At 45.5% G+C, this 11107-nt stretch overlaps 1 protein-coding gene across 6 annotated transcripts in view; it reads right to left on the bottom strand.

Moving 5' to 3' along the window:
* Window positions 1-549: 549 nt before the first annotated feature.
* Window positions 550-11107, bottom strand: part of SPATA21 (spermatogenesis associated 21) — a 32992-nt gene continuing 22434 nt past the window's right edge. For 4 of the 6 annotated variants that reach the window (XM_073903296.1, XM_073903294.1, XM_073903295.1 and 1 more), the window contains 2 exons: window positions 2307-2479; window positions 1122-1399 (listed from right to left, as the gene is read on the bottom strand). In XM_073903296.1, coding sequence (XP_073759397.1) covers window positions 1122-1399; window positions 2307-2479 — 451 coding nt within the window. Of the gene's footprint in view, window positions 674-1121; window positions 1400-2306; window positions 2480-11107 lie in introns of those variants that run through there. The other 2 variants (XM_025855892.2, XR_012381359.1) reach the window with 2 other exon arrangements.

Here is an 11107-nt window from a genome sequence, read left to right as displayed (position 1 = left end):
GGGAGCTACCTCTGCTCAGTCCCAGGGAGGGGCTCTCCCTTTGTTAGAGAAATAGGCCTGGGGTGGTATGTGGGTTGTGGGGGGCAAAGACCCACACACCCTTAGGTTCCAAGAGAAGGGCCCCCATGGGTCCTGGGGCTTTCTTGGTGAGAGCATGGCTGAGACCCCTTCTGCCCTTCTGCAGGGTCTGTCTACCCCTTTTAGGATCCAGAATCTTCCCCACCATTCCCTTCGAGCAAGTGGGGAGAGATGCTCTCTGCCTTTGGGGGAGACACTTATCTGAAGAGAGTCCCAGCTCTGTGCTTTGAGAGTGCATAGAAGGTCAAAACTTTGCACCCAGGGTCCCTCTAGCAGGATCCCCAACCCCGGCAGGGTTTCAAGGTGTGTCTTGCCTCAGGGTTTCCTAAGCCTGAGGGAGGCTGGGGCCCTGCACTCTGAGAGCCAAGTGGAGGGGTGAAAACCTGGGGGTCTCCCCTGGCACCAGACACACAGGCCAAGGTTCTTGGTGTTTATTGGCTTACCAGGCCGCAAAAGCAAAATCCAGCAGCGATACCTGCCTAATGACCTGTCCACCTGCAGGTCTCGAACAGCTGCTCAGAGTCAGGGCTCCGGAGGTCAGTGGGTTCGAGCCGGCACAGAGCTGAGCCACTTTCTGCTCTCAGAGCCGTGTTCCCTAGGGGGAGAGGTGAGGAGAAGGGTGGGAGGAAATGAGCCATTCCCAGGTGCCCCAGGGGAGAGGTGGCTTCCCTGGGAAGCAGTGGAGCCAAGTAGTTGGGCTCAGGGGACTGATTGCAAGTCCTGAGTTCTTTTGCCCCCAAAGCGCCTAGAAGAGGACTTGCAGGGGAAGCTTCCCTCCATCCAGCAGTCAAGCCTGTTTCCTACCGCTCCTATGTGGAGTCAGACTCGGTCAAAGGACTTGCGAGCTAACCCCCTACGTGGTGGTACCAGCCTGAGAGAAAGACGGTATGTGCCACTGAGTCTGGGCACAGCAAGGCAGAAGTGCCCTGACTTAAGCACAGTCGGTGCAGCACGTGGGCCCTCAGTAAAGCTTAGCTCCTTACTGCTTCCATCCTTTCCCCCTTCTCCCCCTTTTCCTCCCTGGAGCAGCAGTATCCCGGGCATCATCTCCTGGAAGGATGGATTCCCCTTGGGTTAGGCCAGGGCCTTGTGAAAAAAGGAGGTGGGATGGGCCTGGGCTGGAGCTCCTGCCTTCTGGGCACCCACCTGCTTCCTTGAGATCCTGACTGGAAGAGGAGTCTCCGGATGTCAGGGCCCAGGCTGGTGGGGGTGCACGGGTCCAGCACGCAGTGGCTACCCTGCTTCTGACGGGTCATCTTTTCCAGCCGAGGGCAGAGTGGGACACAGGGCACCTGCGTGTAGGGGCTCTGCAGGTTGGCATCTGGCAAGGGAGGAAGGAGGAGGCAGGAGCGGGGAGTGCCTCAGAACAAGCCCAGCCTTGGGAGGCAGGCAGACCCAGCTGAAATCCCAGCTTTGCCACATCCTGAGCTGGGTGGGTTTGGGGCAAATCGCTTACCCTCTCTGAGCCTCTGTGTAAGCTGGGGGTGAGTACCCTCCTCACAGAGCTGACAAGGAGGATTAAAGGGATAATATGTGTGCAGCGTGCCGCTGAACGCCAAGCACAGTGTAAGGGCTCGTAACAGCTTACACAGGAACACGTATCTTTGTGCTGGGTCCTGGCAGTCTGGTAGGCACACTAGAGAGACTCTGGAAAGCTCCTAGCCTATCACTTGGCACACAGTAGGACTCCTAGTTTAATCAATGGCAACTGCTCTTACAGGGAGGCAGCCTTGCCCAGTGAAAAGAGCACAGGTTTTGGAGTCAGACCTGGGTATAAACTGCCCTTTCTTGACACAGGTTAGCTGTGGGGCCCTGGGCCTTGGGCTTAAACTTGCTCAGTTTCACTGTTCTCATCTGTACCATGGGGTAAATATGTGATCTTGAGCACTAAATCCTGGCACATCTACAAAGGGCCTAGCATGGGCAGTGACCCCAGTGGGTATTCAGTAAATGTGGAGCTGCGATTGCTAATCGCCCTCCCTGCTCAGTGGAGGCTCTCGGGACCAACGTGTGCTCAGGGCTGAGCCCCAGGGAAGAGTGCAGAAGGCCCTTGTCAGAGGGCTAGAGGTGGGGTGGTGATTTTCAGACCATTGACTAATGCACACAGTTAAGCCCAAAGTGGGAAACCATGTCTCTCAGCTCCTGGGTCTGGCTGTGGGCCCAGGGAAAGAGGCCGGTGGGGGGGGGGGGCAGGAGAGCAGAGTGCTCACTGTGCCCAAGGCCCTCACCATAGTTGTGCTGCTTCAGCCGGCTCAGGATCCTGAGGACCCTTCGTTCTGGGACTTCCAAGTATGACTGCTGGGGGTTGTAGGGAAGCTTCTTCTGGGACCGCAGCCAGCCAATGGCCGACTCCATCTCTCGGGCCTTACAGGTGCCTTCCTTCAGCTTCTTCTGGTAATAGCTGGGGAGGCAGTGCCCGCCCAGCTCAGCCTGGCTGTGTTTAATTCACGCCCTCTCCCCCCACCTCTTTCTGAGCCCCTGTTCTGTCTGGCCAGCTCTGGGACAGGGACACAAGCCCAGGAGTTAGGAGACCTGGGTTTTAGTCCCAGCTCTGCCATTAACTCCCTGTCACTGCCTTGCTTTGGACTCCAGTCACCCCAACCCTATCTCTGCAAGTCACATGACTTCTCTGGGCTTCAGGTTTCCCCTGGGTGAAATGGATCAAACAGTCTTCACGTTCTAGGATTAAATAACAAGGCCCATCAAGCACTCAGCAGTGTGGCCCATGGAAAGAGCCTGGTCAGTGTCACCTGTGCTTTCCATCACTGATATTTTTACTTAGATGTACAAGTGCTCTGTAAGACAGCTGTGCGATTAACCTGCTCATCTTCCAGATTTGAGTTTTATTTTCTTGACTCACGGCTACTCGCCCGCCCACTAGACTACGGCTCCGCTCATGCATTCAGCAGATACTCAGTGGGTGTTTACTGCAGGCCGGCCATGCATCTAGGTGCTTGGGAAAGCAGTGCAGGAGATCTCCATAGAAGGTCCCTGCCTCCTAGTGTCCCAGCCCCTCTCTCACTCCGGCCACTGCCACAGTGACCACTTCCACACGGACTTGGAGCAGCTTTGCACAGGGACAGTCTGAGGTGGCCTCACCTCAGAAGCCGCCTGCCTGGAGCTTCTCTGAAACCACGGTGGGGGCCACCCTTGACCAAAGAAGCTAGCAGCTGAGGTATACAGGTTTCTCTTTCTTCTCCTGACAGAATTCTGAACCACTATCCCTAGACTCCTCAGAAGATCCTGGGAGTGGTTGACTCAACACATGCTTGTATTGGCCCTCCTCTGTTCACATTCCTTCTCTCGCTCCTCCCTGGAATTCCTTTCTAAATCGACCACCTAGGCACGCACCTAGTGGGAGAGTCAGACCATGAACAAATAAATACAATACCCTGTCGATAGTGGTGGGTGTAATGAGGGCAAGTAAAAGCTGGACGGTGGGTAGTGATGAGGGGCTATTTTGCTCACAGAGGTCAGCAAAAGTCTCAGAGGTGGTGACATTTGAGCAGAATGAGGGGAGGGAGCAAGTCAAATGGATATCTCTAGAGGAACAGTCTTTCAGGCAGAGGGAATGGCATGTGGAAAGGAGGTGGGAAAGAGCTCAGTGAGCTCTAGGAATGGCAAGGAGGCCAGAGGGGCTAGAGCCTGGTATGTGAGGAAGAGTGGGAGATGTGGGCAGCAAGATGGCAGAGCCAGACCATCCAGGGCTTTGAGGCAGTGGTGAGGGGTGGGCATGCTACTCGGTGCTGGGAAACACTGAAGGCTTAAGTTGCTGGTTCTGCTACGGTCTTTGCCTATCTCTGGGGCCTGGAATTTGGGGTTTTGATGAGCTTCACACATAGAACACAGAAAATGGATACCAGAGCCTTCACGTGGAAGTTGGATCTAGACCCCTGTGTAAAACTAGTAAATGAAAAGGCAACATGTTGAGTAAAAAAGATGACCAAGAAATAACTTCACTCCACAAGGGCCAAAGGACATGAGCAAAATGTGTGCAACTTTCTTGGTCACAGTTTTAAAGGACATTGCTTGCTCTCCACTTCTCTCCCCTTCCCGCGGTCTTGAATTCAGATGTGTTGCTGGTAAATTGGTTTAGGATTGACCTAGGGATTGGTGGGACAATAAGTTAGAAAGAAATAATAAGCTGTGTGCTGGGCAGCCTCATCTTCCTGCCTGCTTCTTCTGGACTGTCAATATAAGAGAGAAATAAACTATCTTGTTTGAACTGTAGTGCATCGGGGTCTATTCCTGAACTAATATAACAATATAGAATTCTATACCCAGCTAAACTACTCAGTGGGAATATAAATAAACTTTTGCAGACACATAAAATCTCAAAAATTTTGTATTCTCTGCATTCTTTCCTCAGTATCTACTGGAGGACATATTCTTCTAAAATGAGGGCATAAACCAAAACAGAAAAGGAAGATATACATATAGAAAACAGAAATTCCAACACAGGAGAAGCAACAGTAAAGGAAGATGGTAAAGGGAGATCCCATGTTGGTAGTGCAACTGTCATAAAGGACGAGTTTAGATTAGATCACTATAGTGTAGGAGACAGAATAGGGGTGGCGTTCCTGCACTAGTTGTTGAATCACTTCCTTTCTAACCCAAACAAAGCTACTAGGGAAAATGCCTCCATTATTTTTTTAACTAAACCAAACAAACCAAGAAGGATTAAGCAAACCAAGGAAGAGTAAGGCGTGTAATCTAACAAACAGAGAATCCTAATCAGAGGAAAGGAAGAAAGAATTCCTAAGATGACAACAGACCCCCAAGATGACAGCTCAGCAACAGGCTTAAAAAGAAATTAATCCAAAAGTGAGAATAATGGAATTATTTAGAACATGCCTCCAAGAAAAAGAAACTGTAAGAAGGCGGCACAGGTTAATGAGTACAAAGAAAACAAAATCAAGGCAGTTGTCAGCTTCAGGAACTAGAAAGGCAAGGAAATGAAATCATAGTATAATAAAATACTCAGCTGTTAAAAATTGCATAGCCATAATAATAGAAACCCCCCCAAATTATTTAGTAAAAAATGATAATATATTAGAATAGGTAGAGGGGAACTTAGGGGATGGTTGTATCAGACAGCTAAACCCATACCATAATAGGAAGTCAATAGATACAAGTCAAAAAAATCACTAACCAAAATATTGTAGTACATGCATATGTTTTCAAAGCAAGGAGAGAGTCAAAGTATTTGTCTTGGGAAGGGAGACTTCAGGGAGTGGGGAGCATGGTGAAGAGTGGTGTGGGGAACTACAAGGGTTTATTATAAACCTTTTTGGACTCTTTGGCTTTTTAAACAACGTACACATTAAATTTTTAAGAATTAACTCAAAGGATAAAGTTATGTCAGTTGAATACTAAGCAAAGGAAGTTGGTATAACCATGTTAATATTTTAAAAACTAGGCCTTAAGACAAAAAGCATTACTAGAGACACAAATGATTACCATATAATGATAAAATGTTCAGTTCATCAGGAAATACAAAATTCTAAAAATGAAATATGAAGCAAAATCTGATAAAACTACAAGAAGTAGACAATTTCATTATCACAGAAGTGATAATGGATACTCAGCTTTGCCGGTGTAGCATCAAGGAATCCATATACTATATGTGTGGATGAATGGATGTGGCTGTGTTCTGATAAAAGTTTTAACTGTAAAAACAGCGAGCAGAATGTGGCCTGCAGCCCGTAATTTGCTGACCTCTGCCTGCTATAGACCTTACCTAAAACTAAAATTCACAGGAGAAACAGAGTTTGGAAGTTGAGTCTACCAAGTTAGAGGGTTTAGGTAACACCTGGGCCTTTCACAAATACATCCTAACAAAGTAAAAAACCAAGACTACATAAACTTGAAGTGATCAGCCAGTAACTGAACTGCCTACAAGAAAAAAAAATAACACTCATCAAAGGAAGAGTCCGGTTTCCAAACAAAACAGAATCCAGTCTCTAAACCATATCATCTAAAATATCCAGGACAGGGGTGCCTGGGTGGCTCAGTCGTTAAGCATCTGCCTTTGGCTTGGGTCATGATCCTAGGGTCCTGGGATCGAGCCCCGCATGGGGCTACCTCTTCCACGGGAGGCCTGCTTCTCCCTCTCCCACTCCCCCTGCTTGTGTTCCCTCTCGCTGTGTCTCTCTCTGTCAAATAAATAAATAAAATCTTTAAAAAAATAAAATGTCCAGGACACAATAAAAAATTATCAGCCATGCATGGGGTACCTGTTCTTGGTTTCAGCTCAGGTCATGATCTCAGAGTCCCAAGATCGAGCCCCGTGTCAGGGTCTGTGCTTAGTGAGAGTCTGCTTGAGATCATCTCCCTCTCCATCTGCCTCTCTCCCTGCTTGCTCTTGCTCTCTCTAAAATAAATAAATAAAATCTTTTCAAAAATTATCAGACATGCAAAGAAACAGGAAAATGTGGCCTATAGTAAGGCCCATAAAAATAAACTTATGGAAAGCAACCTTGAGGAAGCCCAGACATTGGATTTAGCAGACAATGGCTTTAAAAGAGCTATTAAAGGGGTGCCTGGGTGGCCCCAATGGTTAAGCATCTGCCCTCAGCACAGGTCATGACCTTAGGGTCCTGGGATTGAGCCCCACATCAGGCTCCCTGCTCAATGGGGAGTCTGCTTCTCTTTCTCTCCCTCTGCCCCTCTCCCCACCTGTGCTCTCTCTCTCTCTCTCAAATAAATAAAATCTTTTTAAAAAGATATTAAAAATATATTCAAATAATTGAAGGAAAATGTGATCTTAATGAATAGAGAAACAGAAACTACAAACATGAAACAAATGGAAATTCTAGAACCAAAAGTTACAATAACTGAAGTGAAAAAGTCACTTGTAGCAGATTGGAGATAGCAGAAAGACAGACCAATAAAAATCATCCAATCTGAAGAACAGGAAAAAAAATTTGAAGACAAATGAACAGAATTCTGTTTCTGGCCATAATGAAGGAACTGGTACGAACTTGTCATCCTGCCATAAATAACTACACATGGACAAAATATATGAAACTGTTGTCAGATATTGAGCAACAGGCAGCACAAGACTATAATCCCTGAGAGAAACCAATGAGGTGAGCTTAATGATCTCTAGAGAACTTTGCCTGGAGGTGCTTTCTGGACTGTGGTACCGGAAGTGGCACCCAGGCAGAACAGCAGACTCACTGAGGTAAAGGGACAGACATTGTAGTTGGTGAAGATGGAGGCCACTGGGATTAGTGTATCAGGATATCAGAGAGAGAGGAGCCATGCAAAAGAAAGAGTTGCAGAAATATGCATGGGGTATTCTTGAGTCTTTGGTTGCATATTAAGCAGTACACACATAGTGTGAAATTTCATAAAGCCAGACAAAGAACAAAAAACAATTACCAGAGTTTACCTAGGGCCGAGAGACACATGAGTTTCAAACAGCCAGAGCGGAAAGACTTTGTTGAACACCTGTGGGATTAGTAGAGCTCTTAGATGAGTCCTCCTTCAGTAGTTGGGACTAGCTCAGCCCTAGAGGAGAGACTATACTCGATCTTCCCTAACAAAGCTTTAAAACCTTGAAAGATGGGCACCTGCCTGGCTGAGTTGGTACAGCATATGGCTCTTGATCTCAGAGTCATTAATAGGAGCCCCATGGTGGGGGTAGAGTTTACTAAAATAAAATAACATAAACCTTGAAAGAAAGAAGACTATCCTTAGTAACTTAATCACCTGCCCTCTAGTTCAACATTTTAAAGAACAAAATCCAGACAAAATGGCATCCAATCAAAAACTAGCAGACATGAGAAGAAGCAGGAAAGTGACCAATAAAAAAAGAAAAATCAGTTTATATAAATAGACCCAGAAAACACAAAGATGATGGAATTAGCAGAAGAGGACCTTAAATGAGCTATTATAAATATGCCCGAGGATTTAAAGGAAATACGAATGTGAAGAGAGAAATAAAACTATGAAATAGAACCAAATGAAATATTTAAATATGAAAAATGCAATAGCTGAAATGAAAAATTCATTGGTTAAGCCTAAGAGGAGATTAGACACAGCAAAAGAAAATATCAGCAAACTTGAATGCTTAGCAATATAAATTATTCAAAGTGAAGCACAGAGAGAAAATTCAGGATACAATGATCAGAGCACCAGTAACCTATGAAACAATTTTAAGTGCTATGGAATTGGGGGCACCTGGGTGGCTCAGTCATTAAGCGTCTGCCTTCAGCTCAGGTCATGATTCCAGGGTGCTGGGCTTGAGCCTGGCTTCGGGCTCCCTGCTCAGCGGGGGAGTCTGCTTCTCCCTCTCCCTCTCCCACTCCCCCTGCCTGTATTCCCTCTCTCGCTGTCAAATAAATAAATAAAATCTTAAAAAAACAAAAACAAAAACAAATGACCTTTACAGAGTCTTTTAAGTGTTATGGAATTGGAGTCCCAGAAGGAGAGGAGGGGGGCATATAAAAATATTATGTATGGAAAAATGTACCAAAAAAAGAGAAATATGATAAAACTATAAATTATAAATCCAGGAAGCTCAATGAACCCAAAGTAGGATGAATACAAACTGAAGGGACCACTGAGCCAGTGAACTATGGGACATCATGCCTAGATTTGTTCTTTTCTGCTTGTTACAATCTGTTTTTCTCCCCTTTTTACAGGTATCTTATATCACAATTTCTAACTCAAATTTCTCCCTGTAGTCACTAAGCTTTTAATATATGAGATTTACAAAGAAGTTTCAGGTAGGTGGGGAATGAAGGAGTTTAGGGCATGCCGCTACCAAACAGGCCACTTTTGGCATATGGACTGAGGGGCGCCTGGGTGGCTCAGTCGGTTAAACGACTGGCTTTTGGTTTTGGCTCAGGTCATGATCTCAAGGTCCTGAGATGGAGCCCTGTGTTGGGCTCTACGGTCAGTGGGGAGTCTGCTTGAGATTCTCTTCCTCTCCCTCTCCCTCTGCCCCTCCCTGCTTGCTTGCACACACACACTCTCTCTCTCTAAAATAAGTAAATAAATCTTTTTAATTTTTTTATTATTTTATTTTTTTTAAAGATTTTATTTATTTATTTGACAGAGACACAGCAAGAGAGGGATTACAAGCAGGGGGAGTGGGAGAGGGAGAAGCAGGCAGGGAGCCCGACACGGGGCTTGATCCCAGGACCCTGGGATCATGACCTGAGCTGAAGGCAGACACTTAACCAACTGAGCCACCCAGGTGCCCCAGGAAGAAACATTCTTATCACAAGAGATGGGAGCCTTGGCTGGGAGAACTCCATAATAGACCTCGTTAAAATAACTCTTATCTTCCTTTAGTCCGCCCATGTAGTTTCATTACTTTTCCACATTCACTACTCTCTGTTCAACCTAGTATAGGAACACTCAGGCTGAGTCATTTCTTTGGGTCTTCATTTTTCTTATGAGGCCGCCCGTTTACATATAAATAAGATTCATATGCTTTTCTCCTGTTCATCTATCTTTTTTTTAAAGTTTTATTTATTTAAGTAATCTCTACACCCAATGTGGGACTTGAACTAATGACCCTGAGATCAAGTCTCACAGTCTACTGATGGAGCCAGCCAGGTGCCCCTCCTGTTCATCTATCTTATGTCAGTCCCAGTTGGAAATTCTAAGAGAGAAATGGAAAATTTTCCTCTCCTGGACATCAAATGACATTTTTACTTGAACGAAGGACAAACTATGGTTATTCAGCCTTTGGTATTCAGTGGATATTTCTCTAAAAGTGGACGAAGTTAGCCCATCACTTCAAGGAGAACAACTGACAGCATTTGTTGCCTCCAATAAAATGAAAGCTTTCAAGAAAAAGAATTTTGGGAAACTTAAATCCATTAACATTTGCATATACATGTCCTGATACAAAATAGTTTATTTATTTTTTAAAAGGTTTTATTTATTTATTTGACAGAGAGAGACACAGCGAGAGAAGGAACACAAGCAGGGGGAGTGGGAGAGGGAGAAGCAGGCTTCCCGTGGAGCAGGGAGCCCGATGCGGGGCTCGATCCCAGGATCCTGAGATCATGACCCAAGCCGAAGGCAGACGCTTAACCGACTGAGCCATGCAGGCGCCCCTACAAAATAGTTTATAGCAGTGAAAATGAATGAACTATAGCCACACACAACACTTCTAATACTTAAAGACTTTTCTGATATTAGTGGTGATATTAATTATACTATAATATCATAGTATATATATATACTAATTAATATAGTGTCATATATATACTAATTATATAGTGTGTATATATATACACTAATTAAAATGAAATGTGTCAACACCTGGGAGATACGCAGTATTTTCCAAATGACCAGTGCATGTTACAAAAACATTCGTGGGAGAAGGGCCATTCAAACTACAAGATAGACCAATAGACTTTAATATTTATTTATTATTTTTACTTTTTTTAAGATTTTATTTATTTATTTGACAGAGAGATAGAGAGCACAAGTAGGCAGAGCAGCAGGCAAAGGGAGAGAGAGAAGCAGACTTCTCGCTGAGCAGGGAGCCGACGTGCGCGATCTCAGGACCCTGGGATCATGAACCAAGCCGAAGGCAGATGCTCAACTGACTGAGTCACCCAGGTGCCCCTAGACTCTTATATTTAAACAGGGGCTTCTGGCTGGCTCAGTCAATACAGTGTGTGGCTCTTGAGTTTGAGCCCATGTTGGATGTAGAGAGTGCTTAAATAAACAGACTTTAAAAAAAAATAAAAGAGTACAGGGGCACCTGGGTGGCACAGTCAGTTGAGCATCCGACTCTTGGTTTCAGCTCGGGTCATGATCTCAGGGTCATGAGATCAAGCCCCGTGTTGGGCTCCCTGCTCAGCTTGGGAGTCTACTTAGGATTCTTTCCCCTTCATCTCCCTCTCCCTCTGCTCCTCCCCCTGCGCTCTTTCTTTCTCTAAAAAAAGAAAGAAAGAAAGAAAGAAAGAAAGAAAGAAAGAAAGAAAGAAAGAAAGAAAGAAAGAAAGAAGGAAGGAAGGAAGGAAGGAAGGAAGGAAGGAAGGAAGGAAGGAAGGAA

Source organism: Callorhinus ursinus, unplaced genomic scaffold, assembly GCF_003265705.2.
Source record: "Callorhinus ursinus isolate GAN/ISIS: 27379988/994484 unplaced genomic scaffold, GSC_fseal_2.0 scaffold18, whole genome shotgun sequence".
Lineage (NCBI taxonomy): Eukaryota > Metazoa > Chordata > Mammalia > Carnivora > Otariidae > Callorhinus > Callorhinus ursinus.
The sequence above is the reverse complement of the archived record's forward strand: the minus strand, read 5'-3'. Positions and strand labels throughout refer to the sequence as shown.